This window comes from Vulpes vulpes, chromosome 14 (assembly GCF_048418805.1).
Source record: "Vulpes vulpes isolate BD-2025 chromosome 14, VulVul3, whole genome shotgun sequence".
In the NCBI taxonomy this organism is placed as follows: Eukaryota; Metazoa; Chordata; class Mammalia; order Carnivora; family Canidae; genus Vulpes; species Vulpes vulpes.
In genome coordinates, this window is record NC_132793.1 from 77,839,043 (window position 1) to 77,858,549 (window position 19,507).

At 40.7% G+C, this 19,507-nt stretch overlaps 2 protein-coding genes across 4 annotated transcripts in view; one reads left to right on the plus strand and one right to left on the minus strand.

Annotated features, from left to right (window-relative positions):
* Window positions 1–19,507, minus strand: part of IQGAP2 (IQ motif containing GTPase activating protein 2) — a 295,353-nt gene that overhangs the window by 72,490 nt on the left and 203,356 nt on the right. For all 3 annotated transcript variants that reach the window (XM_072736972.1, XM_025998283.2, XM_025998284.2), the window contains one exon: window positions 12,589–12,752. In XM_072736972.1, the coding sequence (XP_072593073.1) occupies window positions 12,589–12,752 (164 nt within the window). The remainder of the gene's footprint in view (window positions 1–12,588; window positions 12,753–19,507) is intronic.
* Window positions 1,826–8,652, plus strand: F2RL2 (coagulation factor II thrombin receptor like 2). The gene is made up of 2 exons (XM_025998285.2): window positions 1,826–2,095; window positions 6,128–8,652. The coding sequence occupies exons 1-2, from the start codon at window positions 2,032–2,034 to the stop codon at window positions 7,198–7,200; spliced, it is 1,137 nt and encodes a 378-aa protein (XP_025854070.1). The 5' UTR covers window positions 1,826–2,031; the 3' UTR covers window positions 7,201–8,652.

Sequence of the window (19,507 nt, forward strand, 5' to 3'; positions counted from 1 at the left end):
TTACCAAATTCCTTCGTAACTTATCACCGTAGAAGAAGCACGATACAAACTTTTGCCCAGATGAGAGGGAAGTTACAATCCCACTTAAAAGCTTAAATAATCTGTTTTATACAGCAAACCAAAGAGAAACTTGACAAATCAAATGAATTTAAGTCAACAGTTTAAATCATGACTCATTACACTAAAGGATGCTAGAGTTAAATACAAAACCAGGAGTGAAAACCAAATGCTACCAGTTTAAGGTCTCCTTTTTACATTGTTTACCAAAAGACTGGAACTGTATTTATAGGATGGTCAGGGCTCCATCTCTAGCTTAAGAGCCAGATTCAATGTATGAGCTACAAATGGATTCAGTAAAGAGAAGCTAGGTCATCTGTAAATTAAGTCATAAATTCCTGAATTTTGATGAGTCCTAGACAATTTTAATTATACAAAAAAGTACACTTTTCAATATTTTGTGGCATTTTGGTTATTATTTCCACAATAAAATAGCTTTCAATCTCAGCTTCTGTTATCATATATTATGTAGCTAGAATATTAGATGCTGAATTTTGTTAAAAAGATTTTATTTATTTATTTATTTATTTATTTATTTATTTATTCATTCATTCATTCATTCATTCATTTATGAGAGACACACAGAGAGAGGCAGAGACATAGGCAGAGGGACAAGCAGGCTCTCTGTGAGATGCCTGATGCAGGACTTGATTCCAGGACCCCAGGATCATGACCTGAGTGAGCCAAAGGCAGATGCTCAACCACTGAGCCACCCGAGTGCTCTCAGACACTGAGTTTTGATTGTAAAACTCTTGGTGTGATGAAATTTAATCAAGTGTGAAAAGTTTACACAGATCAACTCCTTCCCGGCTTATCCCACAGCCTGTAAGTCTCATGTGAAACCTATATTTTCTGATTCTTGCTACATTTTATATGCAAAATGCTGTTGGATTGTTTGGCTTAGGGTTTAACCTTAAGTTGTGTTAATTACAGAAAAATCTGTTACAATGCAGTTCTTTTTTTTTTCTTTTTATTACATATTAAATCATATCCTCCAGGAAATAACTACTCATAAAAGCTAATATGTTGCGCAACATGATCGTACTAAACACTACTGAGTTGTACATTTAATAATGATTAAGATAGTAAATTGTATGTTACACATATTTTGCCACAATTAAAAAAAACGCTCATTATAGACCTCACCAACAACCATGGAATAAACAGAGTCCTCTGCATTCAATGCTGTATCATGATTTCAGTTTAACCAAGTATTATTTAACACCGCCTCCACCCGCCACCCCTCTCCCCTCACCTACTGCCGCCCTTGCCTGATCCTATAGAGTTAACTAACCAACAGCTCAGAGTGTGCTGAGTTATGGCAAAACAAAACACCATAAAACCAAATCTGGCCAAGGAGTAATGACAAATTCAGACCTATGTGACACTGATGGAGAATTTTCAAAGTAATCAAGCTCTTAAATTTCACTTCCTAAAAATGCTTGCTTTTCACGATTCATTTGATTTATAATTATGTAACGAGTTTAAGCATTAAGATTCGAAAGAGCTGGAAGGATAAGGAAAGGATAATTTCTGACAGTTTCATTACTGAGTAGAAATTACCCCCTGGAACAGTGTTTTTTAAATGCATAAAAATGAGATAGATGACAGAGTCAGAACTAACTGCTACTCAACATCCATCATCAGCTTACTTCTGTAAAGGACTGTCTATTACCTTACAGCATCTACTCAGAACAGATTATTAGGGGTGGGTAAGAGTTAAAGGATTTTCTCCAGGGATAAAGTAATGTGCTCAGAGGCTCAGCCTGAGTCATGCGCACTGCAATGAGTCCTGTCACACCCTTTCCCTCCAGAGGACCCGGGCAAGCTTCCCAGCCTGCAGAGCACAGGACAGCACATTCTAAGGAGAGAACGAGGTTTCCATTTGCTGTTAACACAAGAAACTGATGTGCAGCCGGGCTCCCTAGTTTATACATTTAATAACGTTTGGGAAACGGGATTCAGGTCACCAAGATGAAAGCCCTCATCTTTGTAGCTGCTGGACTGATGCTTCTGTCACCCACTTTTTGTCAAAGTGGTAAGCTCTTTTCTCATGGGATGTGTTGGGGGTGCTGGTTTGTGTAACGAGAATGAAATGCATCCAATTTTCTTTGTGTGTCACGCAATCTGCAACCCAAAAGGCACACTTTAATGTTTGTTATTAAAAGGTAGCATCAGGGGTGCCTGGGTGGCTCAGCAGTTGAGCATCTGTCTTTGGCTCAGAGCGTGATCCCGGAGCCCTGGGATCGAGTCCCGTATTGGGCTCCCCACAGGGAACCTGCTTCTCCCTCTGCCTGAGTCTCTGCCTCTGTGTCTCTCATGAATAAATAAATAAAACCTTAAAAAGAAAAGGTAGCATCATGGAAGTGGATAGCTATGGCTTGTTTATTCACATTTTATCAAAGACTAGTCCTTTCTGCTTAGATTTAAAAATTTGTGGCGCGGCCAAGATTTTAGATCTCTAGAATTAAGAATCAAATTTCTTTGTGAGAAGATTCTGATTTTCTAAGAATTTCCTCTGATTCAGCAAAGATAGTACCTTTTCCAGATATTTAAAAAAATCCTATGTTTATACATTCTCTTGAAGCACAAATGGGACAAACATAAATATTCCCAGAAAGAATGAGTGGTCTTTCTTTAGAATGAGTAAGGCTGACAAGTCAATGTTTCTTAATGACATACTTTTTTTTTTTTACTTTGTTTTATCATGGAGTCTTCCCTACATTCACAAGATTTTTTAGTTTTAGAAATGATATCTCCCAAATACTTTTATTCAACTCTTAACTTGTTTCCTCTTCTACTCAACACAATGTCAGCCTCCTGCTTACTCCAAAACAAACCAGTTTGTCATAGATCTACCCATAATTCTTTTACTATCAGGTTGTTTTCCAGCCAATGTTGTTAGGAGCGGGAGAACTGGGGTGAGAGAAGATGATGAAGTAGAATAAATGAAAATGTAACAAAACCAAACCTCCATAAAGAATGTTGCTTCAATCACCAAGGTGGTTGTAGGGAAGCGCTAAGAAAACCCACTCAGGGCAAGAGCACATGTGAGATTTGTGAATAGGATAACTGACTGTTCCTTCTGGCTGTAAATGAACCCAAAGACAGCAGAAAAGGAAAAGTTTGTGAAGGGGGTTCCTGCAAGATGTTGGTGGCGGTTCCTGCAAGACGTTGGTGGGGGTTCGTAGAGGTGAACAGGGGGCATTTAAAGGTGACAAAGGAATGGGCAGTGCATGTGCTTTCTTCTGTAGGGTGGGAGAAATATGAGTGAAGAACCCATCATCTAGAGGGTGAAGTCTGGTCCTCTGTCTAAGGCCTTAACCCAAGTTAAAAACATTTCAGAAACATTATGCCAAATGTAAGCCTGTATTAAGAAATCAAAGAAATTTTAAAAAACTATGTAAAATTTAACAGTGAGGACTATTAAGTCACACTACTCTCTAAGGAATAAAAGACTTGTTCACACTGAACCAGATCTGGAATTCTCATGGAAAAAAGAATCAAGATTTTTTCACAGAGTCACTGTTTACCATGCTTTTAGGCACCATGTCTTGCTCAACCACAGGAATTTTCTGAAAACTAACAAACACTTCGTATCAACAACTCTCTTATCAGATCTTGAAAGGAAATATCTCGTACACTATGTTCCCCAGCCACTGTCTTCCAGCTTTGTGCCTACTTCCCAAGGCACTTCTCTATGGGTGATGTCAAATTTAAGCATTTTCCAAAATGCAAACCCGAGAAAGCATTCGTGTGGCTGAACTCAAGTGACATGCCACACACTTTCAAAGTTCACAGGCACAGAAGAACACTATTCAGATTTTTTTTTTCCTTAGTCTATCTTCCCTTAAATGACTCCTGAGCAATTCCCTGTCCCTACTTGTTCAGGCAACACTATTTTATACACTGAATTCTGTTTGTGCAATTTCAGGGTTATGAGGAAGGCTTCAATTTCACCTGGGGGTGAACTGCTAGAGATTAAAGCAGGAAGAGAAACTGGCTTTGAATGAGAACCACCTTACTCATCACTAACCCCAAGTATTCAACATGTAAGAATTCAGAGGTCATACGAAAAGACCTAACTGGCAGAGCAATGGCATTTTTAAATTTGTATGACGTTTGTATTCAGCATCAAGGTCTATCTCAGAAATTTCAGAGGATCTACTTTCTGTACATATCAAAGACTAATTTATGGAAGAATTATATAATGAGAATTAGGTTTGAGTATTAAGGTCTATTGTGCTTTTGAAACTGCTCTTGTATTAGGATTATTAAAATTAGCCTGCCAACCAATGCCCACCATTTATAGTACATAGAATAATGTTATGTCTCTATTCCTTTTTGTTCCATTTCCAATTTTTTTCTTTAGTTTTTTAAATTGAAGTATAGTTGACTTTGGTTTCATTGGTTTCAAGTGAACAACACAGTGATTCAACAGTCCTACACATTGTATGGTGTGATTATCATTTGTCACCCATACAATGTTATGATGTTATTTGACTACGTTCTCTATTTCCATCTTCTCATTTTTCTTCCTTTGTCTCCTCTACTCTTGTCCCTGTCCCATTCCCTTCCCCAACATCTTCTAAAGCAGAAACTTCCAATCATTTTTGCTTCCTGCCTCTCCCTCATTGCCACTGGAGCCCACTGGATGCCAAGTTCCTTGGAGCCACCATCAGTTCCAAGTGTTCATCTTTGCTTTTCTACTGCCATTGCTCTAATTTGTTACTGTCCACCTTGAGTTTGAATGATTACAGTAGGCTCCAACTCAGTCCTCCTTCCCTCTAATTTCTTACCTTTTCCATCTGTTTTCTACACTGTCACCAAAGTCATCTTAAATGTAAATCAAATCAGGGTTATATTAGCATGTTATTGCTGCTAGAACAAATTACCACAAACTTAGTGGCTTAAAACAATACAAGTTATATTTCTGGGGGCCGCAAGTCCTGAAATCAAGGTGTCAGCAAGGCTGTGTTCATTCTGGAGGCTTGAGGAGAGAATCTATTTTCTTGCCTTCTTCAGCTTCTAGAAGTCACATGCATTCCTTAATTTATGGCTCCTTCTCTCATCGTCAAAGCCAGCAGCACATCATCTCTAAATATTTGACAATGACTCTCTTGCTTCCCTCTTATAAGGAGTCTTACGATTACATCTGGCCCACTCAGCCAATCCAGGATACTCATGCCATCTGAAGATCCTAAATCACATCTGTAAAGTCCCTTTTGTCATATAAAATAACATATTCAAAGGATCCAGGCATTAGCAGGAGGAATCTTGGGGGCCCATCATACTGTCTACCATATTGGCCATGCCTCTATTCACAATTTTGTCTGTGCATAACCCCAGCATCTAGGAATGGGCCATCACTTCTTAGTGTAGTTTAGAGGCCCTTCAGAGATTTAGCTGTAACCTCCTCTTTCACTTCTCAGGTGTGCCTTGAGAGCATCTGATAGCAAGATTTTGTGCATCTTCTCCACTAGTCTGACAGTTGAAGACAGGCCCTAGAGTTTATTTAAAACTCTATCACTGGCATATTAGTATGCAATAAACATTTGAATGAATTTATCTGACACTCCCACATCCCATACCAGCCTATTCTATGTCTCTGTCCAGATATCACCTACCAGATTCTTACTCATCTATTAATTCCATCTCTTTAGGAGCCTCACTCATCTTTGCTCACATTCATTTTTTCCTTGATATTCTGCTTAAACTTTTAAATCTTCTTACCATTGTCTGAATACCTGTACGACTTACAGTGAATATGACATTGGCCTGTGGAGGTCTGATGTGCTGTTGCTGTTTCCTCTGGCAGCATTATAAACTTCCTACACGCAAGGAGTTGCCTTCTAGTTTTTGTTCCTGCATGGGCTATCACAGTGCTGGGCCATATGATACATACTAAATGCATTCCCGTACCTGATTTATAGTGATTTTTTAAAAATGAAAATGATACTCAATTCTAAGACTACAGAAATTATGCAGCCTAAGACTTAGTTTTCCTATCTCCTGAACCATAGCTATGGGCCCAGCAATGATCCATGTTAATACGTCTTCTCAATTGCAGGCATGGAAAATGACGTACACAACTTGGCAGAACCGACCTTACCTATCAAGACCTTCCGTGGGGCTCCCTCAAATTCTTTTGAAGAGTTCCCCCTTTCTGCCATAGAAGGCTGGACAGGAACTACCGCAACTATAAAATTTAAGTGTCCTGAAGAAAGTGTTTCAAATCTTCAGGTGAATAATGCTACCATGGGGTACCTGAGAAGCTCCTTAAGTACCAAACTGATACCTGCCATCTACATCCTGGTGTTTGTCGTAGGTGTGCCAGCCAATGTGGTGACCCTGTGGAGGCTCTTTTTCAGGACCAGATCCATCTGTATGACCATCTTCTACACCAACTTGGCCATTGCAGACTTTCTTTTTTGTGTCACACTGCCCTTTAAGATAGCTTATCACCTCAATGGGAACAACTGGGTATTTGGAGAAGTCATGTGCCGGGCCACCACAGTCATCTTCTATGGCAACATGTATTGCTCCATTCTGCTCCTCGCCTGCATTAGTATCAGCCGCTACCTAGCCATTGTCCATCCGTTTACTTACCGAGTGCTGCCCAAGCGTTACTATGCCTTCCTAACGTGTGGATTCGTGTGGGCAACAGTTTTCTTATACATGCTGCCATTCTTCATCCTGAAGCAAGAGTATTATCTTGTCCAGCAAGACATCAAAACCTGCCATGATGTCCACAACACATGCGAGTCCTCGTCTCCCTTCCAACTCTACTACTTCATCTCCTTGGCATTCTTTGGATTCTTAATTCCCTTTGCGGTCATTATCTACTGCTATACAGCCATCATTCAGACGCTTAATGCATATGATGACAGATGGTTGTGCTATGTTAAGGCGAGTCTCCTTGTTCTTGTGATTTTTACCATTTGCTTTGCTCCAAGCAATATTATACTTATTATTCACCATGCCAACTACTACTACAACAACACTGATGGCTTATATTTTATCTATCTCATAGCTTTGTGCCTTGGGAGCCTAAATAGTTGCCTAGATCCACTCCTTTATTTTCTAATGTCAAAAATCATAGATCACTCCACCGTTTATCTTACAATGGTGAAATCATCTTAGTAATGAAGGCTCTCTGAAAACATACATTCTTGGGATAACATATGCCTAGTGCAAGGGGTTCGATCCTGCAGCTCCATTTTTCAGCTCCTAAGAAATACTGCTGCAGAATAAAACACTATAAAAGCATTATTTTACATTAATACTTTGAAAGTGTTTTAAGGATGTCACTACAGGAGAAAAGATATCACCATTTTCCTTAGGTCAACTGACACACTCGCCTGACTGGTACTTCATGCTCTTTACATCTCTGTCTTCCCCGCTTCATGAGGTTTCTACTCTAGATGTCTTGGCGGAGGAGGTGGAATAGGATGAAGCACAGGGAGAAGCTAAGATCTGTTTTCAATATCTGGCATCATTTTTAGTTCTTCTGTCTCCTTTGACACTCATTGCTGGTGGCTGCCTCGCCAGCTCACTCTGAAGGATTTTTATCACTGGGGTCCATCATCTTAGTCCCACCATTGCCTTCTTGCCATTCTCTTCACTGCCAGCCTACCCTCCATTTCATCGGCCACTGCCAGAGCAATCTTCTTCAGAGAGCAGACTGAGCACATCCTTCAAAATCCCCAGTTCAAAGACTGCCACTGACTGTCCACTGCATTGGGATAAACTATAAATCTATTGCTTGGCATTCAAAAATAACTCTCCAACTTTGCTTCCCAACAAACCTTGCCTGCCAAGATGGCACTGGCCAAACTTCTTGCTTTGCTGTAATCCCGATTTCTCTGCTCTTTGCTCTTGCCTCTAACTGTAAAGCTATTTTTAACATGTTTGCCTTAATTCTTTTCATCTTTTAAAGCCTTTGAAGGACTGGTCTTCTGGCTGTCAAACTAGGAGTTCCTTTTTCTCATCTCCCTTTCTTGTGTTTTTATTCTGACACTTAGATGTAGTTTCTTTACACGCAGGTATTAATTTCATTAACACTTATTAAGCACCATGTAAAGAAGGGGCTCATCCTCTTCCTTCTTTAGCTTCTTGTAGACCCAAGTCTTCTCAGGGTCTGTGGAGTCCAGACCCATGCTTTGTATATCACGCTGCTGAGTGAACAAATGAAATTCCAAAACATCTAAGCATCTGAGAGCTCGTTCAATTCTTACTGAGAAGGCAAGGTACTCTGTATGACGTGGAACATCATTTTTAGTTGGGCATGTAAAAAAAAAATAAGCTAAACTAGAACACATTCATGAAGTCATTTAGAAGTCTAAAATAATACCTTCAATATTTTTTCCTCATATGTAGTTTTTCATGGGGAAATAGTTTGTTATAAATGCCCAGTATATTCCTGTAAATCAATGACATTTCTTTCAGTTTAGGGATTAGATAGAAGATGGGATAATGTGGTTAAGGGTATGAAGGACTGTTGACATAAATGTTCAAGTTTATGGGAATGTGCATAGACTATATACTTTATATACTTTGTAATAATTATCAAAACAATAAAGAATTTTAAATGCATGTTTTTATTGTGCAGTTTCCTATTTCATTGGATTTAGGTAAAGAACTTACAAAAACCACACACATGAAGATCTTTTACAGTAGGTATGTGGTTACATGAAGAAAAAAAATCAGTTAAACACTACAGTGATCAAGAAAAAGAAACCTAAGGGTGCCTGGCTGGCTCAGTAGGTTGAGCATGAGACTCTTGATCCCTGGGTTGTGAGTCTGAGTCTCCTGTTGGTTATAGAGGTATGTTGGGTGTAGAGATTACTTCAAATTAAAAAAAAATCTTTTAGAAAGAAAAAGAAATCTATAATAAATTTTAACATGATGAAACTTCAATGAAAGGAATTGGTTTCTGCAAATAAAGTCATCAAGTGTAATACAGTTCCACACAGGGGGAAAAATGCAGCAATACTGACTTGTTAAAAGCACACATCTCTTACACATGAAATATACAAGTAGTAAAACCAAACTTTTTATAGGTCTAATTCATAAATTCTCAAGGAAAGTCTTTGATTTTAAAATAGCTCAGAATTTACTACCTCTAGTGAACATAGAAAATGTGATTTCTGCTAAGTATGTGCTAACATGCCCATTACCCAACTTTTCTCCATGAGACAAAAGGAATTTGGTGCCCAGGAAGGTTCCACTTGAAATACTGTTAACAAGGATCAAGAATTCTCAACAACTTACATCATTGTCCTCAGTCTTTCTTAAACCTGGCTATAAGTTCCATGCAGGCCCTATCCATTGCGATTTTTTAAAAATTTTCTTATTGGAGTTCAATTTGCCAACATATAGCATAACACCCAGTGCTCAACCCACCAAGTGCCCCCCTCAGTGCCCATCACCTAGTTATCCCCACCCCCTGCCCACTTCCCCTTCGACTACCCCTTGTTTATTTCCCAGAGTTAGGTGTGTCTCATGTTTTGTCACCCTCACTGATATTTTCACTCATTTTCTCTCCTTTCCCTTTAATCCCTTTCACTAATTTTTATATTCCCCAAATGAATGAGACCATATAATGTTTGTCCTTTTCTGATTGACTTATTTCACTCAGCAAAATACCCTCCAGGTCCCTCCATGTCGAAGCAAATAGTGGGTATTTGTCGTTCCTAATGGCTGAGGAATATTCCATTGTATACATATACCCATCTTCTTTATCCATTTATCTTTCGATGGGCACCGAGGTTCCTTCCCATTGTGATCTTTAACAGCTGTATACTTTCACACAAACTTTATACAGACAATACAAATAATATAATTTTTTTCTTTACAGGGAGCCTGATGTGGGACTTGATCCCAGACCTCAGGATCATGACCTGATTCAAAGGTAGACACTCAACCCCTGAGCCACCTACGCGTCCCATGACAAAATATTTCTAATAACTTACATGGAAGTTGGCTGCTTTGAAAGGAACACCTTGACTGGGCCGGTAGGTCCTATTTTCAAACTAAATTATGGAGGGAAACAGCATTTTTGAGTTGTTTACACTGCTTTTTGTTTTGTTTTTTAAGTTTAGAAACATTCAGGATGTAATATATGCACTCTGTAAAAAATGAAATCCAAACAGCACAACAATGGAGTAAAAATGAAGTCTCCCAGGGCACCTGGCTGGCTCAGTTGGTAGAGCAAGTGACTCTTGATCTCATGGTTGTGAGTTCGAGCCCCATGTTGGGTATGGAGATAATTTAAAATAAAATCTTAAAAAAAAAAAGTCTCCCATGTAAACCAGTTTCCTAGGTCACCTTCCAGAAGGTGTTTTCTTCTAGAAATATTTTATGCACATACAAGCATATGCTTACAATCAGTGTATATCTCATTTTTGAGGCATGTAGAAACATGTTTTTTTTTAACTTAATGATATATATATGTGTATATATATATATATATATATATATATATGCTGAAGATATATACTGAAGATTGTCCAATATAGATTCTCCCATTCTTTTTTTCAGAATTTATTTATTATTTATTCATGACACACACACACACACACACACAGAGGCAGAGATATAGGCAGAGGGAGAAGCAGGCTCCATGCAGGGAGCCCAATGTGGGACTCAATCTTGGGACTCCAGGATCATGCACTGAGCCAAAGGCAGATGCTCAACCACTGAGCCACCCAGGTGCCCCTTCACCTGGATTTTTAAATTAGGATTTCTTTTGTCTTTGTCATTTAAAAAAATGTAAAGGGGCACCTGGATGGGTCAGTTGGTTAAGCACCCAACCTTGGTTTTAGCTCAGGTCAGGATCTTGGGGTCATGAGATCGAGCCCTACATCAGGCTTGGTGCTCAGTGGAGACTCTGCTTGAGATTCTCTCTTTCTCCCTCTTCTTCTGCCCCTTTCCCCTTTCCCCAGGATCATGCCCTGTGCCAAAGGCAGATGATGCTCAACTGCTGGGCCACCTAGGCATCCCAATTCACTCATTCTTTTTAATGACTGCAGAGTATTTCACTATAAGGATATAATGCAATTTACTTAACTGGCCCTCTCTTGATGAATATTTATATTGTTTTGGGTCTTTTGCTATTAAAATGGTTCAATAAGCATCCTTTCCATCTGCCTCCATGCACAATAACATATGTTTCTGAATCAGGCACACCAGGGCATGGTTGTAGAACTAATTACTTCTTGGATAGCTTTGGACAAATTATTTAGTCTAAATTCCATTATCTGTAAGATGATAATAAAGACAGATCACTCATATGGTTGTTATGGATTATTATGAAAACTATATGAGATAATATGCATACAAGTATTTAATATCATGCATGGCAAATAGCAGGTACTCAATAAATGTTTGCTCTAGGAAAATGCATTTTTCCTGTTTCAGATGAGACTGTCTCTGGGTTGTGAAGACCTATACAGAGGAAATATCCACCTCTTTGAGGTTTGGCTTGCACCTGGCAACATGATAGCTACAAGTGGGTAGGTCCCATGTAGCATCACTTCCACTGTCAGAGACCAAGTCATCAACTTTGCCTTCAGTACCCTTCCAAGAATGGCTGTCTGTAGAATTTCTCCCATGATCAATTTAAGCTCTGCAGTGATGAAAAAACCCTCTCTTTTTAAGGGGACGGTACCCAGGTCAGTCTCCTCCCACATGGAGAACACACCATACTCACACACTCCTCACTCCTATTCCCTGCCTACACCATCCTGCTTTCTACCCACCTAACCAGCTACTCCTTCCCTTTCAGGTACAGCTCCTGTTTTGTCTCCATGACCACTCCTCTTGAGACTCTAGTCTACAACATTCCACTGTCTCTGAACCACTCTGTACAGGACTTGTTTTGACATATACTCATCTCACTGCTATTTAACTATACTATATGAGAATGCTCACTGCCTCAGTTTCTTTTTCTTTTTAATTTCATTTATTTATTCATGAGAGACAGACAGTGAGAGAGAGAGAGAGAGAGAGAGAGAGAGAGAGAGACAGGCAGAGGGAGAAGCAGGCTCCATGAAGGGTGGGACTCGATCCCGGGTCTCCAGGACCACGTCCTGGGCCGAAGACAGTGCTAAACTGCTGAGGCACCCAGACTGCCCACTGCCTCAGTTTCTTAGCATCTTAAGGATAAGGACAGAGAACTTCAAGTGTTGTGTGTTCTTTGTATTCCCCCGCCCCCAATCAGATTCTATACACTGTACTATACAGTAGGTGCTCAGTAAATATCCAATGACGAACTCTGAACAAGAATTCACCCAGCGATGAGTTTTTAGTTAAAGTAGAAGTAGCAATTAGCTCTGGAACCAGCTTCCTACTCATGTTTGACACATGGATAAAAACAGCCTTATTATTTCCATTTTGATCCATAGGCAATTTGCTGGGACAAGCAGCTCATAAGCTTTAGGAAAAACAAGTAAAGAAAATCCTCCCTCCCAGTTCCCCTTCCCCAACCCACTGTGCAAAGTTAAAAGCAACAAACCTATTAAGACTCACCATAAGTTTCTGTGTTTTGGCATGGTATAAAACATCCTGGTAGTGCTGGGCATAGTCTGGGTCCACATTTTTAATCTTAGCAGTAGGTAACAGCAGAGTATCTAAAGTTTTCAAAGGATTCCCTTCATCAATAGCTTCATTGATGTGTCCTACAGCTACAATTCCTATGGAAAAAAAAAGTTTTCCTTTTAAGTCATAGTACATTGTAAGTTATCTAGAATCACCTATGACAAAGATTAAGTTAGAGAGGGGGATGGGGGGCAAGATGGCGAAGAGTAGGGTCTCCAAATCACCTGTCCCCACCAAATTACCTAGAAAACCTTCAAATTATCCTGAAAATCTATGAATTCGGCCTGAGATTTAAAGAGAGAACAGCTGGAATGCTACAGTGAGAAGAGTTCACGCTTCTATCAAGGTAGGAAGACGTAGAGAAAAAGAAATAAAGAAACAAAAGGCCTCCAAGGGGGAGGGGCCCTGCGAGGAGCCGGGTTGAGGCCGGGGCGAGCGTCCCCAGGACAGGAGAGCCCCGTCCTGGAGAAGCAGGAGCTGCACCAATCTTCCCTGGGCGGAAAGGGGCTCGCAGGGAGTTGGAGCAGGACCCCAGGAGGGCGGGGATGCCCTCGGGCTCCCTGGGACAGTAACAGAGGAACTGCGCCCCGGGAGAGCGTGCCGAGCTCCCTAAAGGGCGGCAGCGCGGGCACAGCTGGCCCCGGGAACAGCTCGGAGGGGCTCGGGCGGCGGCTCCGCGGAGGGGGCTGCGGGGCTCCGGGAGCAGCTCGGCGGCAGCGGCTCGGGCGGAGGAAGAAGCTTCGCGCGGAGGGGGCGGCGCGGCTCCGGGAACAGCTCGGAGGGGCTCGGGCGGCGGCTCCGCGGAGGGGGCTGCGGGGCGGGAGTGCGAATCCAACAGCGCAGGCCCCGGAGCACAGGGCGCCGGGACACAGCCCAGGATCCGGCCTCCCCCCGGGATAGGCAGAGGCCGGGAGGGCCCAGGACAGCAAGGACGCTCCTGCCTGGAACTGAGCAGATCAGCGGCCCCGCCCGGAGCCTCCAGGCCCTGCAGACGGAGAGCCCCTGAGTTAACTGCGGGGGCTGAATCCAGGGCTCCAGAGCTGGCTGCAGCCACTGCGGTTGTTCCAGCTGGGGCCTCACGGGGTAAACAACCCCCACTGAGCCCTGCACCAGGCAGGGGGCAGAGCAGCTCCCCCAAGTGCTAACACCTGAAAATCAGCACAGCAGGCCCCTCCCCCAGAAAACCAGCTTGACGGACAAGTTCCAGGGGAAGTCAAGGGACTTAAAGTATACAGAATCGGAAGATACTCCCCCGTGGTTTTTTTTTTTTTTTTTTTTTTTTGTTGTTGTTGTTGTTTTTGTTGTTTGGTTTTGTTTTGTTGCTTTTTGATTTGTTTCCTTCCCCCACCCTTTTTTTCCTTTCTTTCTTTTTCTTTCTCTTTTTCTTCTTTTTTCTTCCTTTTTTCGTTTTTCTTTTTCTCTTTTCTTTCCTTTCTCTCCTCTCTTTTTCTCCTTTTCCCAATACAGCTTGCTTTTGGCCACTCTGCACTGAGCAAAATGACTAGAAGGAAAACCTCACCTCAAAAGAAAGAATCAGAGAGTCCTCTCTCCCACAGAGTTACAAAATCTGGATTACAATTCAATGTCAGAAAGCCAATTCAGAAGCACTATTATACAGCTACTGGTGGCTCTAGAAAAAAGCATAAAGGACTCAAGAGACTTCATGACTGCAGAATTTAGAGCTAATCAGGCAGAGATTAAAAATCAATTGAATGAGATGCAATCCAAACTAGAAGTCCTAATGACGAGGGTTAACGAGGTGGAAGAACGAGTGAGTGACATAGAAGACAAGTTGATGGCAAAGAGGGAAACTGAGGAAAAAAGAGACAAACAATTAAAAGACCATGAAGATAGATTAAGGGAAATAAATGAAAGCCTGAGGAAGGAAAACCTACGTTTAATTGGGGTTCCTGAGGGCGCCGAAAGGGCCAGAGGGCCAGAATATGTATTTGAACAAATCCTAGCTGAAAACTTTCCTAATCTGGGAAGGGAAACAGGCATTCAGATCCAGGAAATAGAGAGATCCCCCCTAAAATCAATAAAAACCGTTCAACACCTCAACATTTAATAGTGAAACTTCAAATTCTAAAGATAAAGAGAAGATACTTAAAGCAGCAAGAGACAAGAAATCCCTGACTTTTATGGGGAGAAATATTAGGGTAACAGCAGACCTCTCCACAGAGACCTGGCAGGCCAGAAAGGGCTGGCAGGATAGATTCAGGGTCCTAAATGAGAAGAACATGCAACCAAGAATACTTTATCCAGCAAGGCTCTCATTCAAAATGGAAGGAGAGATAAAGAGCTTCCAAGACAGGCAGGAACTGAAAGAATGTGTGACCTCCAAACCAGCTCTGCAAGAAATTTTCAGGGGGACTCTTAAAATTCCCAAGAAGAAGTTCAGTGGAACAATCCACAAAAACAAGGACTGAATAGATATCATGATGACACTAAACTCCTATCTGTCAATAGTAACTCTGAACGTGAACGGGCTTAATGACCCCATTAAAAGGCGCAGGGTTTCAGACTGGAAAAAAAGCAGAACCCATCTATTTGCTGTCTACAAGAGACTCATTTTAGACAGAACGACACCTATAGCCTGAAAATAAAAGGTTGGGGAACCATTTGCCATTCAAATGGTCCTCAAAAGAAAGCAGGGGTAGCCATCCTCATCTCAGATAAACTAAAATTTACCCCGAAGACTGTAGTGAGAGATGAAGAGGGACACTATATCATACTTAAAGGATCTATCCAACAAGAGGACTTAACAATCCTCAATATATATATGCCCCGAATGTGGGAGCTGCAAAACATATAAATCAATTAATAACCAAAGTGAAGAAATACTTAGATAATAATACACTTACACTTGGTGACTTCAATCTAGCTCTTTCAATACTCAATAGGTCTTCTAAGCACAACATCTCCAAAGAAACGAGAGCTTTAAATGATACACTGGACCAGATGGATTTCACAGATATCTACAGAACTTTACATCCAAACTCAACTGAATACACATTCTTCTCAAGTGCACATGGAACTTTCTCCAGAATAGACCACATACTGGGTCACAAATCGGGTCTGAACGGATACCAAAAGATTGGGATCGTCCCCTGCATATTCTCAGACCATAATGCCTTGAAATTAGAACTATATCACAACAAGAAGTTTGGAAGGACCTCAAACACGTGGAGGTTAAGGACCATCCTGCTAAAAGATGAAAGGGTCAACCAGGAAATTAAGGAAGAATTAAAAAGATTCATGGAAACTAATGAGAATGAAGATACAACCGTTCAAAATCATTGGGATGCAGCAAAAGCAGTCCTAAGGGGGAAATACATCGCAATACAAGCATCCATTCAAAAACTGGAAAGAACTCAAATACAAAAGCTAACCTTACACATAAAGGAGCTAGAGAAAAAACAGCAAATAGATCCTACACCCAGGAGAAGAAGAGAGTTAATAAAGATTCGAGCAGAACTCAACGAAATCGAGACCAGAAGAACTGTGGAACAGATCAACAGAACCAGGAGTTGGTTCTTTGAAAGAATTAATAAGATAGATAAACCATTAGCCAACCTTATTAAAAGGAAGAGAGAGAAGACTCAAATTAATAAAATCCTGAATGAGAAAGGAGAGATCACTACCAACACCAAGGAAACACAAACGATTTTAAAAACATATTATGAACAGCTATACGCCAATAAATTAGGCAATCTAGAAGAAATGGACGCATTCCTGGAAAGCCACAAACTACCAAAACTGGAACAGGAAGAAATAGAAAACTTGAACAGGCCAATAACCAGGGAGGATATTGAAGCAGTCATCAAAAACCTCCCAGGACACAAAAGTCCAGGGCCAGATGGCTTCCCAGGGGAATTCTATCAAACGTTTAAAGAAGAAACCATACCTATTCTCCTAAAGCTGTTTGGAAAGATAGAAAGAGATGGAATACTTCCAAATTCGTTCTATGAGGCCAGCATCACCTTAATTCCAAAACCAGACAAAGACCCCACCAAAAAGGAGAATTACAGACAATATCCCTGATGAACATGGATGCAGAAATTCTCAACAAGATACTAGCCAATAGGATCCAACAGTACATTAGGAAAATTATTCACCATGACCAAGTGGGATTTATCCCCGGGACACAAGGCTGGTTCAACACTCGTAAAACAATCAATGTGATTCATCATATCAGCAAGAGAAAAACCAAGAACCATATGATCCTCTCATTAGATGCAGAGAAAGCATTTGACAAAATACAGCATCCATTCCTGATCAAAACTTTTCAGAGTGTAGGGATAGAGGGAACATTCCTCAACATCTTAAAAGCCATCTATGAAAAGCCCACAGCAAATATCATTCTCAGTGGGGGAGCACTGGGAGCCTTTCCCCTAAGATCAGGAACAAGACAGGGATGTCCACTCTCACCATTGCTATTCATCATAGTACTGGAAGTCCTAGCCTCAGCAATCAGACAACAAAAAGACATTAAAGGCATTCAAATTGGCAAAGAAGAAGTCAAACTCTCCCTCTTCGCCGATGACATGATACTCTACATAGAAAACCCAAAAGTCTCCACCCCAAGATTGCTAGAACTCATACAGCAATTTGGTAGCGTGGCAGGATACAAAATCAATGCCCAGAAATCAGTGGCATTTCTATACACTAACAATGAGACTGAAGAAAGAGAAATTAAGGAGTCAATCCCATTTACAATTGCACCCAAAAGCATAAGATACCTAGGAATAAACCTAACCAAAGAGGTAAAGGATCTATACCCTAAAAACTATAGAACACTTCTGAAAGAAATTGAGGAAGACACAAAGAGATGGAAAAATATTCCATGCTCATGGATTGGCAGAATTAATATTGTGAAAATGTCAATGTTACCCAGGGCAATTTACACGTTTAATGCAATCCCTATCAAAATACCATGGACTTTCTTCAGAGAGTTAGAACACATTATTTTAAGATTTGTGTGGAATCAGAAAAGACGCCGTATAGCCAGGGGAATTTTAAAAAAGAAAACCATATCTGGGGGCATCACAATGCCAGATTTCAGGTTGTACTACAAACTGTGGTCATCAAGACAGTGTGGTACTGGCACAAAAACAGACACATAGATCAATGGAACAGAATAGAGAACCCAGAAGTGGACCCTGAACTTTATGGTCAACTAATATTCGATAAAGGAGGAAAGACTATCCATTGGAAGAAAGACAGTCTCTTCAATAAATGGTGTTGGGAAAATTGGACATCCACATGCAGAAGAATGAAACTAGACCACTCTCTTTCACCATACACAAAGATAATCTCAAAATGGATGAAAGATCTAAATGTGAGACAAGATTCCATCAAAATCCTAGAGGAGAACACAGGCAACACCCTTTTTGAACTTGGCCACAGTAACTTCTTGCAAGATACATCCACGAATGCAAAAGAAACAAAAGCAAAAATGAACTATTGGGACTTCATCAAGATAAGAAGCTTTTGCATAGCAAAGGATACAGTCAACAAAACTAAAAGACAACCTACAGAATGGGAGAAGATATTTGCAAATGACATATCAGATAAAGGGCTAGTTTCCAAAATCTATAAAGAACTTATTAAACTCAACACCAAAGAAACAAACAATCCAATCATGAAATGGGCAAAAGACATGAACAGAAATCTCACAGAGGAAGACATAGACATGGCCAACATGCGCATGAGAAAATGCTCTGCATCATTTGCCATCAGGGAAATACAAATCAAAACCACAATGAGATCCCACCTCACACCAGTGAGAATGGAGAAAATTAACAAGGCAGGAAACCACAAATGTTGGAGAGGATGCGGAGAAAAGGGAACCCTCTTGCACTGTTGGTGGGAATGTGAACTGGTGCAGCCACTCTGGAAAACTGTGTGGAGGTTCCTCAAAGAGTTAAAAATAGACCTGCCCTACAACCCAGCAATTGCACTGTTGGGGATTTACCTCAAAGATACAGATGCAATGAAACGCCGGGACACCTGCACCCCGATGTTTATAGCAGCAATGGCCACAATAGCCAAACTGTGGAAGGAGCCTCAGTGTCCATCGAAAGATGAGTGGATAAAGAAGATGTGGTTTGTGTATACGATGGAATATTCCTCAGCCATTAGAAATGACAAATACCCACCATTTGCTTCAATGTGGATGGAACTGGAGAGTATTATGCTGAGTGAAGTAAGTCAATCGGAGAAGGACAAACATTATATGTTCTCATTCATTTGGGGAATATAAATAATAGTGAAAGGGAATATAAGGGAAGGGAGAAGAAATGTGTGGGGAATATCAGAAAGGGAGACTGAACATAAAGACTCCTAACTCTGGGAAACGAACTAGGGGTGGTAGAAGGGGAGGAGGGCAGGGTGTGGGAGTGAATGGGTGACGGGCACTGGGGATTATTCTGTATGTTGGTAAATTGAACACCAATAAAAAATAAATTATAAAAAAAGAAGAAGAAAGGGGGATGGGGCCCCCCTCCACACAAACTGTAAGAGCTAATAAACAAGCACAGCAAGGCTGCAGGATACAAGATACATGTAGGAAAATCAACTGTATGTATACACATTACGTAAGTGTGTATAAATGAAATTGAGGAGAAAATTCCACTTGGGATGGATTCCCATCACATATTATAATTACTTAAGGAAAACAGAGCAATAAAGTTAACCAAAGAAGCACAAGTCATGTTCACTGAAAACTATGAAACACCATGTAAAAAAAACTAAAGATGACCTAAATAAATTGAAAACCATCCTATGCTCATGGATCTGAAGAGTTAATACTGTTAAGGTGGAAATAGTCTTCAAAGTGATCTATAGA